The 15,884-nt window shown below is 46.6% G+C and overlaps 1 protein-coding gene across 4 annotated transcripts; it reads right to left on the bottom strand.

The window, feature by feature from the left end:
- Window positions 1–1,002: 1,002 nt before the first annotated feature.
- LOC130119686 (cell death-inducing p53-target protein 1 homolog) lies at window positions 1,003–15,387 on the bottom strand. Of its 4 annotated transcripts, none has more exons than XM_056288278.1 (6): window positions 15,260–15,387; window positions 6,905–7,071; window positions 4,232–4,306; window positions 3,869–3,922; window positions 3,185–3,329; window positions 1,003–1,355 (listed from the first exon to the last, which is right to left on the bottom strand). In XM_056288278.1, the coding sequence occupies exons 2-6, from the start codon at window positions 7,059–7,061 to the stop codon at window positions 1,250–1,252; spliced, it is 537 nt and encodes a 178-aa protein (XP_056144253.1). In that variant the 5' UTR covers window positions 7,062–7,071; window positions 15,260–15,387; the 3' UTR covers window positions 1,003–1,249. The 4 variants fall into 4 exon arrangements, with proteins under 4 accessions (XP_056144253.1, XP_056144255.1, XP_056144256.1 ...); XM_056288280.1 differs by having other exon boundaries at window positions 3,869–3,898; XM_056288281.1 differs by lacking the exon at window positions 4,232–4,306.
- Window positions 15,388–15,884: the final 497 nt, after the last annotated feature.

Here is a 15,884-nt window from a genome sequence, read left to right as displayed (position 1 = left end):
TTATTATATGCTACGGAACATACTTCTTGTATCGAATATATACTGTATCCACCATTTGCTAATGCCACACTATTCACAGCTATCAATGTGTTTTGAAGCACATCCAATGTTCAGAATGTCGAAGAAATTCAGACTGTTCTGAATTGTGTGTGTGTGTGTGTGCAAATGCTTGCAAGTGCATTTGTTTGGCTATTGTGTCACAAAGTAAAGAAACTCCCTTTGACATGGTGACAGCTGTGTCATTTTTGTGTAACGTAGACCTTTTTTACTTGTATGTCAGCTTTTTTACAGTGCCAGAGTGGAGCACTGGAGCCCATCTTGGAACTCGACTCAGACTCAACCTTGATGACTCGGACTCAGTTAATGGGGACTTGACTTGGACTCAACTCGGTCTCTTCTTTGGGGACTCAGACTTGACCACTGGGGACTCGAGACTCGACTCGGACTCGAGGTTTAGTGACTCGACTATAACACTGCCTGTAGGGGTCGATTTCTGTGGGTGTGAAGATGGCTGGTTAACCCAATCTGCGCCCTGAGTGTTCTTTGGCAGTGTGGGCATGGGATAGTGGGAGTAGCTGGAGGGTTGCTGGCACGGTCTTTCCTTTCCCTGGCCTGCCTGTGGCTCTCTGCTGCAGCAATCCTGGCGGCCTCACATGTGTTTGCATCGTTTCGGACAGCTGCACGCCACTCTCCTCTGTTCAGAGCTTTCTGTTCCCATGTGTCACAGTTGACGGTGAAGGCCTTTAACGAAACCTGAAGGGTGTCTTTGAAACGCTTTGTTTGACCACCATGGGAGCACTTGCCTTGCTTGAGTTCGCCATATAACAGTTTCTTCGGGAGCCAGTGGTCTGGCATGCGAACTACGTGGCCCACCCAACGAAGCTGTGACTGCATGAAGATGGTGCGTATACTCGGCAGTCTTGAGCGAGTGCGGACCTCTGTGTCAGGGATCTTGTCATCCCACTTTGTGCCAAGAAGTTTTCTGAGGCATGTGGTGTGACATCAGATATTTCTTTATTGGAATTTAAATCTGTCATTGCCGAGATTTGCCAGGGCTGTGGAAAAACATTTGAAATTGCACATTGCAGAAAACAGTCAAGGCACGATTCACTGACAATAATCACAATAATGAATAATATAATATGTTCATTATGTCTGGTTCACTATCACCAAGACGCTATTGAAATACAGGACCCCAAGAGTGTACACAAATCCGCATGAAGTGCATTGTTCTCAGTAGCAGACAGTCTCACAACCGTTTATGTATATAGATGACTTTTTGGCAGATCGGACAGCTATGCTCGACATCTTGACAGGAGTCCATGCAGAACGGGAAGCAGCAGCAGAGAAGGCACCTGTACAGGCATAAAACATGTCAGAATTTCTCCTCCATTTGCAGTCAGAGCAGGGGTCCCATGCATCCTGGAAAACTTTAGCCAGGGAACCAAACGAATCTGCCAGATTTACATTTAATTTAAACGTTTATTTGAGAAGGGACAATGGACGCTAATCAACATTCGAAACAAATGTACATGCATCCGCGTTAGCTAAGAGGCTAGCTTCCACCGGCAGTCCCTTTGCCCAATGTTGTTAGGCATCTTGTTTTATTTGCTCTGGCAGATACTTGTATTTGCGAATTCGTCTGGCTCCCAGGCTAGGAAAACCGGAAAATTTACAGATAATAAACACCTGGAGAATGATAAAATTGATCAATTATCCTGGAAGTATTACTGAGATCACAGGAAATTGTACAGTTAGGATATAAAATTGTAGTTTTAACTGCTTAGGTGGCAGGATTTTTAGCTGCTGATATTACACATCAGTACTTGAAGTTTGGGGTGTTATATGGTTTGGAGACAGTGGCACTGATGAAAACACAGGAGGTGGAGCTGGAGGTGGCAGAGATGAAGATGATAAGATTTTGACTGGGAGTGATGAAGGAGGACAGGATTAGGAACGAGTATATTAGAGGGACAGCTCAGGTTGGACGGTTTGGAGACAAAGCAAGAGAGACAAGATAGAGATGGTTTGGACATGTGTGGAGGAGAGATGCTGGGTATATTGGGAGAAGGATGCTGAATATGGAGCTGCCAGGGAAGAGGAGAAGAGGAAGGCCAAAGAGGAGGTTTATGGATGTGGTGAGGGAGGACATGCAGGTGGCTGGTGTGACAGAGGAAGATGCAGAAGACAGGAAGAGATGGAAACGGATGATCCGCTGTGGCGCCCCCTAACGGGAGCAGCCGAAAGTAGTAGTAGTAGTAGTAGTAGTAGTAGTAGTGGTAGTAGTAGTAGTAGTAGTAGTAGACTTGAAGTTTGGGGTGTGTGTTCAGTGACCAGAGATTGTTTTGGCATCCACTGGTAGTTAATACGGAATGTGAGCCTCTGTGAACCCCATCTATCATTTATATTGAAGCAAAAGTGGAGGAAAATGTACTTAAAAGGTCCTTGAAAACGACTTCCAAAAAGAGGGGAAACCCTTTAAAGAGTACACTTGTGGGCTACTCTTAATTGTTGAATTACTGCTTCCGCACCAGACGTTGCCAAAGACTGGACAGTTCAGCACAACCTAGTTGATCTGGCAGTTGACCGTTGCCCGTGCGGGTCAAGGACATCATGAACTTCAGGCACATCCGTTGCTTGAAGCTTCTTTTCTCAGGTTGGCATTTCCTTCCCTGCCTCCTACTGGCCTGGATCCCCACCACTGCCACTAAATGTGGGAAAGCCTGGCCAGAGTGACTAAAATGTAGGAGGCAGACTCAAAACTGTTTCTAACGATTTATTTACAGGGTGTAGCCACGTGCAAAACAACGAATACACACAAAGCAAATAAACAAATTAGCGGTTAACTCAACTGAAAAAAAACTCAACTCCCAGTAATTGAACTTAAATGAACATCAAATCATCAAAACCAAAGTCATGACAGTCGAGCTTTGAATTAACAAATAACTGAACAAAACTAAACTCATAACAACTGAACTGAAATTAACATCATGTGCACACATCTACACCCTGGCTTCCTACCCAACTAACTCCAGAGCAACTGCTTGAATACCCCCATTGGAGTCGGTCAGCAGCACCTGAGTTTAGGCTGCACCACTGTGGCAAGGAAAGCCAGCGCCTGGTCATGATTAAGATTGTTGGGACAAATCATGTGTTCTCACCCACTTTGTCACAGTGGTCTTACCCAAATACTGCAAGGCCGCAACAGATGGCCCATGTTATCAGGCCCGCTTTGTGCTCTATCTTGGTCACCACCGTCTGCTGGCAATGGGGGCAAATGGTCTGACCTGGGACGTCCCGCAGAAGAGGGCTAACCACCATTTGGGTCACTGGAAAGAGACACACACAGCACAGAAGACATGAGCTTTGCATGGTTTTTTACCTTTTCTAACACTTCTGCCACGGTCTGCCCCTCGATTAATATCAGTACTACTGAACCTGCATTTGTAATTACTAGAAATTCATAAGGTGAAAAAAAAATCCTGTTTAGTGAGGTAGGTACATAGACAAAGAATTATGTGCATGCTGACCGCTGGTGGACATACACAAATAATGGAAGCAAGACCTTAGTGGCCATATGTAGACAGAAAAAAGAAAATGGGTTGACAGATACATGCAGCCCAACGCATAAAGAGCACATCTTTTTCAGCAGGTAATTAATTAGCTGTAAGCAAATCTCTTTTCTTTCTTAAAGCACATTCTGAAGCCATTTTGTCATTTCTTCTGCCTTGGAAGATAGAATAAAACCCAGTTTAAATACAACGCAATAACAGAATGCCTTGTGCTTTTTCCACGCGTGAAACTGCATTATGTTGGACTGGGCCACCATTCAAGAAGACATTGCCACGCCGTGTACGAACTGCCTCACCTGTCGTGGTGTGGCCAGGCGCGGCTGGAGCTGGAGGAGGGTAAACACATGGATCTGTGAGGTGAACAAAACAGCACAACTGTGGGGTAGCCTGACCCGAGGGGCTAAAATGTGGGAGCCAGACTCAGAACCGTTCCAGCTAAATAAAAGTGGTTTATTTACAGGGTGTAGCTACATGTGAAATAAAAGAAGGCGAACGAACAAATTAACAGTTAACTCATCTTAACTGCACAAAAACCCAACTCCCAATAATTGAGCTTAAATTAACACATAACTGAACAAAACCCTGACCCATAACAATTTGAACTTAAATCAACATCATGTGCACACAGTTACACCCTGAAGTCCTGCTTAAATACTCACAGAGTCGCTCAGCAGCACCTGAGTTTAGGCTGCACCACCGTGGCAGGGAAGGCCAACACCTAGTAATGATCAAGACTGATGGGGCAAATGGCGTCTTCTCACCCACTTTGTCACAATAACGCTTTCTGTAAGTTATCGCTACGCCTTTTGGTGTTACACTGTGTTACAATGTACATTAAAACATACATTAATAATTAAAAGTAATTAAAATCAAATTAAACTAAAATGAAAATTAATTAATAAAAAATAAAACAATTAATACAGTAAAACATTACAGTAATACAGGAGTTACACTGTGTCTTTGTAGATTTAGAGAAAGCATACGACAGGGTGCCGAGAGAGGAGGTGTGGTATTGTATGAGGAAGTTGGGAGTTACAGAGAAGTGTGTAGGAGTGGCGCAGGATACGGATGAGGGAAGTGCGACAGTGGTGAGGTGTGCGGTTGGAATGACAGATGGGTTCAAGGTGGAGGTGGGGTTACATCAAGGATCGGCTCTGAGCCCTTTCTCGTTTGCAATGGGGATGGACAGGTTGACAGACGATATCAGGCAGGAGTCTCTGTGGACGGTGATGTTTGCAGATGACATTGTGATCTGTAGCGAGAGTAGGGTGCAGGTGGAGGAGAGGTGGAGGTATGCACTGGAGAGAAGAGGAATGAAAGTAGGAGCAAGACAGGACAGTGGAATGGTGAGGATGCAAGGAGTAGAGGTGATGAAGGCGTATGAGTTTCAATACTTGGGGTCAACTGTCCAAAGTAACGGGGAGTGCAGAAGAGAGGTGAAGAAGAGAGTGCAGGCAGGGTGGAGTGGGTGGAGAAGAGTGTCGGGAGTGATGTGTGACAGAAGGGTACCAGCAAGAGTTAAAGGGAAGGTTTACAAGATGGTAGTGAGACCAGCTATGTTGTATGGTTTGGAGACAGTGGCACTGATGAAAAGACAGGAGGTGGAGCTGGAGGTGGCAGAGATGAAGATGATAAGATTTTCACTGGGAGTAACGAAGAAGGACAGGATTAGGAACGAGTATATTAGAGGGACAGCTCAGGTTGGACGGTTTGGAGACAAAACAAGAGAGGCAAGATGGAGATGGTTTGGACATGTGTGGAGGAGAGATGCTGGGTATACTGGGAGAAGGATGCTGAATATGGAGCTGCCAGGGAAGAGGAGAAGAGGAAGGCCAAAGAGGAGGTTTATGGATGTGGTGAGGGAGGACATGCAGGTGGCTGGTGTGACAGAGGAAGATGCAGAAGACAGGAAGAGATGGAGACGGATGATCCGCTGTGGCGCCCCCTAACGGGAGCAGCCGAAAATAGTAGGAGATCGTTAAGCCTTTTGATGGAACATATGGAAACTATGAGGAGTAATACAACCTGAAAGTGTGGCAACAACTGCAATGTGAAAATTTAGCAGGGGATTAAGGCAGGATGCTGAGAACGTTACCTGCCTGACTGCACTGTGCCAACTGTAAAGATGGTGGAGGAGGGATAACGGTATGGGGTTATTTTTCAGGTGTTGGGCGAGTCCCCTTAGTTCCAGTGAAGGGAAATCTTAAAGCTTCAGCATACCAAGACATTTTGGACAATTCCGTGCTTCCTACTTCGTGGGACCAGTTTGGGGAGGGCCCTTTTCTGTCCCAGCATGACTGTGCAGCAGTGCACAAAGCAGGGTCCATTAAGACATGGTTGGGTGAGTTTGGTGTGGAAGAACTTGACTGACCTGCACAGAGCCCTGACCTCAACCCCATCCAACACTTTTGGGATGGACTAGAACGGAGACTGTGAGCCAGATCTTCTCATCCAACATCAGTGCCTGACCTCACAAATGCTCTTCTGGATGAATGGGCAAAAATTCCCACAGACAACCTCCAAAACCTTGTGGAAAGCCTTCCCAGAAGAGTGGAAGCTGTTACAGCTGCAAAGGGGGGGGGCTCCATATTAATGCCCATGGATTTAGAATGGGATCAGGTGTCCAAATACTTTTGAACCTTTGTAGTGTATATACAGTATGTGCTCATAAACAATAATATTCGGCGTCCGGGTAGCATAGCGGTCTATCTATTCTGTTGCCTACCAACATAGGGAACGCCAGTTCGAATCCCAGCGTTACTTCCGGCTTGGTCGGGCATCCCTACAGACACGATTGGCTGTGTCTGCAGGTCGGAAGCTGGATGTGGGTATGTGTCCTGGTCGCTGCACTAGCGCCTCCTCTGGTTGTCCTCTGGTTGCGTGTTCGGGGGGGAGGGGGAACTGGGGTGAATAGCGTGATCCTCCCACGTGCTACGTCCTCCTGGGGAAACGCCTCACTGTCAGGTGAAAAGAAGCGGCTGGTGACTCCACATGTATCGGAGAAGGCATGTGGTGGTCTGCAGCCCTCCCCGGATCGGCAGAGGAGGTGGAGCAGAGACCTGGACGGCTTAGAGAGCGGGGAGATTGGCCAGGTAGAATTGGGAAGAAACAATGATATTCTTTTTTCTGTCTTTCATTTTTGTTTATCAGTATTGGTTCCGTAGTGACAAGTGTTAATTCATCATGAAAATTCAGACGGAATTACTTCAGATATTCCCAGTGATGGCAAAAGGTTTGGAAAGTCCCAGCTAGGGGTAAATCGACGCGTGCAAAAATAACATGGAAAAGTGTCTTGTCATTTTAACTAGGTACCGTGACCCCCACATACTGACCTCCCTGGTATCCAACGTGTGGAGGTGCTCCGGGGGAAGCAGGGAAGCCAGGCTGGGGGGAAAACCCCGGCTGGGGCCCCACGGCTGCACCTCCATAGCTCACTGGTGGCCCTGGGTAGGGTGGCGCTGATTCTTGGGGTTGGTATCCTTTTTCCATCTTTCAAAATCTTTACAGGAGACAAGAAATGTATTGCACATCTTATGTCGCTTGCAATGTCACAGGATTTAGCAACATGTGAAGAAAATATGCATAAAATGCAACTTGATTGATTGATTGATTGATTGATTGATTGATTGATTGATTGATTGATAACTGTTGTTAAGACATAATGAGCGCACCACACCTTGGCAGGTGTATGTCTTTTTATATATAGGTTGAAAATGAATATTTCAGACACTGTTTCCAACCGGAGACATTGTTGACATGCAAACACCCCATGTTCAAAACTATTGCGTTTGGTTTTTCACACCGATTCCTTCCTTTTTACCTGTGGCTGTGCTAAAGAGGAAATGTGGGGAGATGGGATCGTGCCAATTATCACAACGGAATAGAAAAACGCTTCTGTTTGTGTATTGTGTTTGTAACCTTTACGCTTATCGGTGAGGCTTGTTGAGTCAATCAGCTCATAAACAATAGATGGAGGATTTAAATAACAACAAGGTGTCCCTATGTGAGGAAATAGACACTCATGTTGACACTTTAATATCCCTTGTTGGTGCCATGGTCATGTGAGCACTTATCAGTTGTAACTACAGGTACACAAGCCCGTAACAATAACTAATGCAAGTTTAACAATGACTCTTTTCTCAATAGTGAAAACAGGAATCAGGAATCAGGAACACGTTGTCATTTCACTTCATGTATTTGCGCACATGAGGTGAAACGCCATGCCATTTCCCCCCGCTCAGAGCAGTGCAACACCCAGACAAATACACATTCAAGAACTACAAGAACACACATATTCAAACTAACACATCTACATTTAATAACCAACACATATATATTTAAACGGCCTTCACGTATGTTAGTGTCATACTCACCTCATAGAAGAAGAGGAGAAGATTAATGAACACGTTTAAGCCCTGACGTCTACCACCAGATGAACATTTACTATTTGTCAAATGGTTTTGACTATTAAATATCATTCTTAGCTCAGGAAGGCTAAGAATGAGAGTAAAATGATATACTAAATAAATAAGGTAATAGTAAAATTCATAAACTAGCCTTATTAAAGTGATCACCCGGAAAACAAACTTTTTTGTTTGCATGATCAAGTGTTTCTCATATATTGACCCCAACTGTTGGTGGAGAATTTGTAGTCAAAACAAATTCTAAATGTCCAACCAGAGGGGCACACCAGGAGTGATGCACAAGCCCTTCCAAGATGGCGGCACGCTGGGCCCAGCGCCTACCATGGCTCCCTGTTCAGAGCTATGTTTTCTTTGTTATTCACACGTTAGTTTTACGTTTACTTACAAGTGTAGGCCATGCTCTCTTCTACAGCCGTCAGGAACTTTTAAAACCTAAGAACGGATTACTCACTCCCCTCCGCCATCACGGACAACTTCCCCGTCCATATTATCCGCTCACCGGCCTCGCAGTGAAAATGCTGCCCCCAGTCGGCAACGTGAACAGAAGAGGGGGAAGCGAGGTGGGCTACATGCTAAGCTAAGTATATATATATATATATATATATATATATATATATATATATATATATATATATATATATATATATATATATATATATATATATATATATATATAAGAGGATTAAACGAGGCGGGCTACATGCTAAGCTAAGTATACATATATATATATATATATATATATATATATATATATATATAGAAGAGGATTAAACGAGGCGGGCTACATGCTAAGCTAAGCTAAGTCTATATATATATATATAAGAGGATTAAACGAGGTGGGCTACATGCTAAGCTAAGCTAAGTCTATATATATATATATATATATATATATATATATATATAAGAGGATTAAACAAGGCGGGCTATATGCTAAGCTAAGTAGCGCTCCCTTCAGTTTCCCTCCCCAGCATCTTCATGGCTAATGTCCAGTCGTTAGCTAACAAAATGGAGGAGATAAGACTCAGGCTGGCCTCTCAGAAAAGGCTGCAGAACTGCTGTCTGCTGATGTTTACGGAGACTCAACTCAACAGCGACATAGCAACTCGGCAGTCGAGCTAGCAGGCTGCACAGCCTTCCGTGCTGACAGGATGGCGGACTCCGGCAAGATCCGGGGAGGTTTGAGTATTTATGTCAATAACTCTTGGTGCAACAATATAAAGATCGTCAAAAGGCATTGCTCTGCTGATCTCCAGCTCCTTATGAATCAGTGCAGGCCTTTTTACCTGCCCAGGGCGCTAACGGCCATTACCATTGCCGCTGTATACATCCCCCCACATGCTAATGCTAAGGTAGCACTTAAGCAGCTACAATGTGCCATCAGCAGACAACAGACCAAACACCCGGACAATGCCTTTATCATAGGTGGTGACTTTAATCAGGCTAACCTCAGGCCTGTATTGCCCAAATTCCATCAGCATGTCTCCTGCCCCACTAGGGGGCAAAACACACTGGACCATTTCTATACAAACATTAAGGACTCATACAAAGCTACTCCCTGCCCCCACCTGGGGCATTCTGACCACCTCTGCCTGTTCCTGGTCCCAGCCTACAAACCTCTAATAAAACAGGTCAAGCCAGCAGTAAAGACAATCACGGTCTGGCCAGAAGGAGCAGTCTCTGAACTCCAGGACTGTTTTGACAACACAGACTGGAGTATTTTTGCACATTCAGCTACCCATGGCTCCCATATAGACATTAATGAACAGACATCTGCCATACTAGCCTACATTAACTTTTGCACTGAGAGTGTCACAGCAAAAAAATCGGTCCGCACCTTTCCAAACCAGAAACCCTGGATGACCAGTGAGGTCCGTCAGCTGCTGAAAGTCCGGGATGCAGCGTTCAAGTCAGGTAACTGTGAGGCCTACAGCGCAGCCAGCTCCAACCTCAAAAAGGGCATCAGAACAGCCAAGCATAAATATCCCCTACGAATAGAGGACCACTTTCACAATAACGCCGATCCCCGGCGAATGTGGCAAGGCATTCAGTCTATCACAGACTACAAAAGCTCCAATAGCGGTCCCACTGTCCGTGATGCCTCCCTGCCTGACAAGCTAATATGCCCACTTAGACAAGGACAATACTGACACAGCCACAAAAATCCCCAGCCACCCAGAAAACCAGGTGCTCACTCTATCGATCGCAGAGGTCAGAGAATCACTGCGCAGAGTGAACACACGGAAGGCTGCTGGACCAGACGGCATACCGGGTTGGGTCCTGCGGGAATGTGCAGACCAGCTGCTGGCTGAGGTCTTCACAACTATATTTAACCTCTCACTGTCCGAATCTATAGTCCCGGCATGCTTTAAGACCACCTCTATCATTCCTGTCCCCAAGAAACCAACATCCACATGTCTGAATGACTACCGACCCATAGCACTCACCCCCATTGCCATGAAGTGCTTTGAAAGACTGGTTCTGGCTCACATCAAAAACATTACCCCCCTCCACATTCGACCCACATCAGTTCGCCTACTGTCCCAAAAGGTCTACTGAGGATGCCATTGCCACTGCCCTGGACGTTGATCTGACCCACCTTGAACTTAACAACACACACATCCGGATGTTGTTTATAGATTACAGCTCTGCCTTCAACACTATCATCCCCGCCAAACTAACCACCAAACTCCTCTCCCTTGGCTTCAACCCCTCCCTCTGTAACTGGACCCTGGACTTCCTGACCAACAGACCTCAGTCTGTTAGGTGACCACACCTCCTCCACCCTGACCCTCAGCACAGGTGCCCCTCAAGGCTGTGTTCTGAGCCCCCTCCTTTTCTCCCTCTTTACCCATGACTGCCTGCCAACTCACCCCTCAAATGTTACAGTTAAGTTTGCAGATGACACCACAGTCATTGGCCGTATCACGAACAATGACGAGACGGCCTACAAGGACGAGATTCAGCAACTCACATCATGGTGTACTACCAACAATCTTGTCCTTAATGTGCAGAAGACAAAGGAGCTGATTGTGGACTTCAGGAGGTCTAGAAGCTGCAGCCACTCCCCCATACACATCAATGGGGTGGAAGTGGAGCGTGTTTCCGGCTTTAAATTCCTTGGAGTCCACATCAGCAAGGACCTTTTGTGGACATTAAACACCCAGGCCCTTGTGAAAAAGGCCCAAACGCCTGCATTTCCTGTGTAAACATGTGTCTGCACATTGTTTTTAATGACAATAAATTGAATTGAATTGAATCGAATGGCGATGAAGAGAGGCCTATAGTGGTGATGGAGCCCGTGGTGACCTACTCATGCAATTAGTTTCCCCCATTACTTGAGTTTTGAAGACTATTTCAGAGCTTCCATGAAGAATCCCTTGTCCTCTGTACACACACCTGCTACGCCCACAACCCCATCCCCGCTCTCAGTCCTCCTATCTAGTGTTGTCACTTGATTTCTTTAGAACCTGTCTCCAAAACGGGGGCTTTGTACATTGTAACACCCCCGTAACCAAGTAGGTTTCAATATGCAAGGACTTCGACTTGGATTGGCTTACATGGATCACACAAGACAGGATACAGTACACACAATACACAACAGCAGCAGCAGCAGCAAAAAGGGTAGGGGTAAGGGAGGTTAAACAATAATATGGTTGGAAGGGACAAGGGACTGGGTGGCATGGTGGCGCAGTGGTTAGCATGGTTGCCTCACAGCAAGAAGGTCCTGGGTTCGAGCCTCGGGGTAGTCCAGCCTTGGTGGGTCGTCCCGGGTCGTCCTCTGTGTGGAGTTTGCATGTTCTCCCCGTGTCTGTGTGGGTTTCCTCCGGGGGCTCCGGTTTCCTCCCACAGTCCAAAGACTTGTAGGTCAGGTGAATTGGCAGTACTAAAAATTGTCCCTAGGAATGAATGGGTGTGTGTGCCACCCTGAGAGCAGGATAAGCGGTTAAGATAATGGATGGATGGATGGATTAGGGACTGATTAAACACCGATTACACTGTCCATCCATCCATCCATCCATCCTGCTCAGGGTTGCGGGGATGCTGGAGCCTATCCCAGCAGTCATTGGGCGGCAGGCAGGAAACACCCTGGACAGGCCGCCAGGCCATCACAGGGCCGGCCAATCTAGCCAACACACACATTCACACCTAGGGACAATTTAGTGCGGCCGATACACCTGACCTACATGTCTTTGGACTGTGGGAGGAAACCGGAGCCCCCGGAGGAAACCCACGCAGACACGGGGAGAACATGTACACCCCACACAGAGGATGACCCGGGACGACCTCCAGGGTTGGACTACATCGGGGCTCGAACCCAGGACCTTCTTGCTGTGAGGCGACCGCGCTAACCACTGCACCATGTGCCACCTGATTACACTAGTTAACCCTAATTAACCACTGTTATGTAAACCGTGGATATTAACTGAGTGTATACACATAGTGTATTATGCATTGTTTCAGAGTACTGAAAGGTACGTTTGATGGGGCTAATGTATTGAGAATATTGCAGCTTGAGTAAGTCAAGTCAATTTTATTTGTATAGCCCAACATCACAAATTACAAATTTGCCTCAAGCGGCTTTACAACAACACAACATCCTGTCCTTAGACCCTCCCATCGGATAAGGAACAACTCCCTAAAAAACCCCTTTAACAGGGAGAAAACATAGGAGGAAACCTCAGGGAGAGCAACAGAGGAGGATCTCTCTCCCAAGACGCACGGCGTGCAATGGATGTTGTGTTTAGATTAGATTAGATTAGATTAGATGAGATTGTTTTATTAGCCACGCGACCAGGGCCCATGGATTTTTTTTGGTACATATTACACCCTGCAGCACAATGCATACACGGACAACGACAGACACTCCACACATTATCACGAACAATACAGTTACACCAGTAACAGACACTAACACATCACGCATGACAATTAGGTGAATGGTGGTGTTTACGCCAGCGGTGTGTGAGCAGGGGACTATATCCACAGTTTACCCTGCACAGCATTGAAAGAGGATAACAGGATTATCGTGGAATTACAAAATGTATGAGGAATATCATGAGGAGGATGCCAAGCAGTGTCCAGACACCACCGGAACAGCCCAGGACCCGAGCCACGTGACCAGCATCACGTGTAAAAAACAAAAAAACCCTGGATAACGAAATTACATGGCTTTATAAGATTTATAAAAAGACAAGAGACAGGATAAACCCAGAATATATGATGATTGTGGTAACTCTGCGGTAGATAATGGACCTAATTGCTTTATGACTCCCACCATGTGGTACAGGGGATGGAGATCAGCTTTAGAGGGCAGAAGTGGAGTGCACGAGCGGTAGTTTCAGTCTTGATGAGGGCCGCTGGCTGGGGGAAGTGACCTGCTTATTACGTCCGCTTGTAGTGGTTATGGGGACACATAATTCCCCTTATTGAGCTCGTAGGAACGTTTGTTTACAGCCTGCTGTTTTCTCGGTTCGTGTTTACAGGGACACACTTCCGCTGCGCGGGTTTTTGTTGGGTGGTTGTTGTTATGGTGGAGGAATACATGGTGCACGTTGCGTCGCCGAAAGAGAGCGCTGTCACGACTCCTGACTGAGCTCCTCTGCACGCTTATTTTGCCTCCCAATTTCTCTGAGTTTCTCCCCCAGAAGACAAGAGTTTGGAAAATGTGTTGGCCAGGTTTGAAATGGGTGGGCTACGGTCTTTTTTAGCCCTCCTCCTGGACCATAGAGGTCCTTGAGTGTGAGCACATCACAGCCAATGGGACAGCCAATGGGACAGCCAATGGGACAGCCAATGGGACAGCCAATGGGATAGCCAATGGGACAGCCAATGGGATAGCCAATGGGACAGCCAATGGATGCCAATGGGACAGCCAATGGATGCCAATGGGACAGCCAATGGGACAGCCAATGGATGCCAATGGGACAGCCAATGGGACAGCCAATGAATGCCAATGGGACAGCCAATGGGACAGCCAATGGATGCCAATAGGACAGCCAATGGGACAGCCAATGGGACAGCCAATGGATGCCAATGGGACAGCCAATGGATGCCAATGGGACAGCCAATGGGACAGCCAATGGATGCCAATGGGACAGCCAATGGGACAGCCAATGGATGCCAATGGGACAGCCAATGGGACAGCCAATGGATGCCAATAGGACAGCCAATGGGACAGCCAATGGGACAGCCAATGGATGCCAATGGGACAGCCAATGGGACAGCCAATGGATGCCAATGGGACAGCCAATGGGACAGCCAATGGGACAGCCAGTGGTCCGCCACATTATCCGCAGAGTGGATGATGCGCTGCAGTCTGGCCCCCTCTCTTCTGGTGGCCGACCAAAGTCGGACGGCTGCGCAGGATCGGAGGATGAATTCAGTGACGGGAGTGCAGCAGTGAATCATCGCGGTCTGAGTCGGGCGATACTTCCTCGAGAAGTATATTTTTCATCGTGCCTTTTTTGGCGACAGTTTACATCGGGACTCAACCGAGGTAATGGGACATTGCGGCGCCCGGGTTCTTGAAAGACTCCACCCTGCCGACACTGTGGAGCCACTGATGTTGAAACAGGAGCAGGTGCCTGTGTGTGTGTGTGGGGTGGGGGGGGGTGAGGGGGGGGGTTCTTCTGAAATGTACAACAGTCTTCATCATCTTTTAAGTGTTAGAATAGCATAGAGCGTTGCAGAGCAGTGTCAGTGGTATGCTCTTTGTAAATCTGTCCTTATAGGTTCACTACTCGTGGTGAATAGGCCCTTTCAGCCTCTGGCTCTCCTCCTCGGCTTCATCGGCGATCCATACTAAACCAATTAGGTCATCATGACTCAGCCACTCAGGAAATCAGGCGCTATATTTCATCACAGTGGGAGCTGCTGAGCCACACCCTACCTCATCCAAGATGTGCTCATTCTCGTTCTAGTCCATGCTTTAAATTTGCACACTTAAATAAAAATGCTCTTCAGTAAAGGACATAATATATATGCATACATGTGTATATAAATATGGTCATTCTCAACCCCTCCAAGCTCCCTGGAAGACTTTACATAAATCTTGCACAACATTCTGTTTTGCACACTGGAAGTGCTTTCAGTTCTCTGTTACAAGAGGTTTCTGCACTCAAAACACATGTACACACACACCAGCTGAGGCACAATGGCGATAGTATACTTCTTAATCCTAACAGTCTTCCCCACATTTTCCTCTTGCCCTGGGGTCAGTCCTAGCCTCACATATCTACTAGTTTGAAACCCAGATTCACCTACCCGTCTCTTTCCACTGCAGAAGAAGAGAGCTCAGGGATCTCTGTCACACGGCTGTCTGGTGCTGGGAGAAGAAAGAAGTACTAAGAGAGCCAGCAACCAGTGGCAGAGAAGGGGGTGGAGAGAGAGAAGGAGCAGAGCTGCGTTTCCAGCCTCGCCCACTCCATCAGTATCACAGAGGGTTGAATCGGTTCATCTGGACACACAACGTTTATTGGCAGACACATTCCATCGCTGGTCTAAGTGAGCCCTCCGGTCTCAGACGACTGCAGGCATCCCCACCCTTCTAGACAACACAGTACAATACAGTGCCTAGCGACCCAAACCAACGACCAGTTTCATATGCAAATATGGGTCTGACCATTAACTAGAGCTTTAAAGGCCATGTGTACTATTATGTATTGAGACTCTAGTTAATTATTTTATTTACTAGTAATTATTTTACTTTTGACAACTTGACGCTAAGATTTTCACTGGGAGTGATGAAGAAGGAAAGGATTAGGAACCAGTATATTAAAGGGACCACTCAGGTTGGACGGTTTGGAGACAAAGCAAGAGAGACTAGATGGAGATGGTTGGGACATGTGTGGAGGAGAGATGCTGGGTATATTGGGAGAAGGAGGCTGAA

Source organism: Lampris incognitus, chromosome 10 (assembly GCF_029633865.1).
Source record: "Lampris incognitus isolate fLamInc1 chromosome 10, fLamInc1.hap2, whole genome shotgun sequence".
Lineage (NCBI taxonomy): Eukaryota > Metazoa > Chordata > Actinopteri > Lampriformes > Lampridae > Lampris > Lampris incognitus.
Note: the sequence above shows the minus strand (reverse complement) of the source record. Positions and strands in the feature narration are given on the sequence as shown.

Coding starts and splice junctions, on each gene's coding strand:
- LOC130119686 (XM_056288278.1), bottom strand. CDS start 7,061: ATGGAAAAAGGATACCAACCCCAAGAATCAGCGCCACCCTACCCAGGG. Junction 3,330..3,868: donor GCCTGGCCACACCACGACAG/GTGAGGCAGTTC, acceptor GTCTCTTTCCAG/TGACCCAAATGGTGGTTAGC. Junction 1,356..3,184: donor TGCGGCCTTGCAGTATTTGG/GTAAGACCACTG, acceptor ATGCCTGTACAG/GTGCCTTCTCTGCTGCTGCT.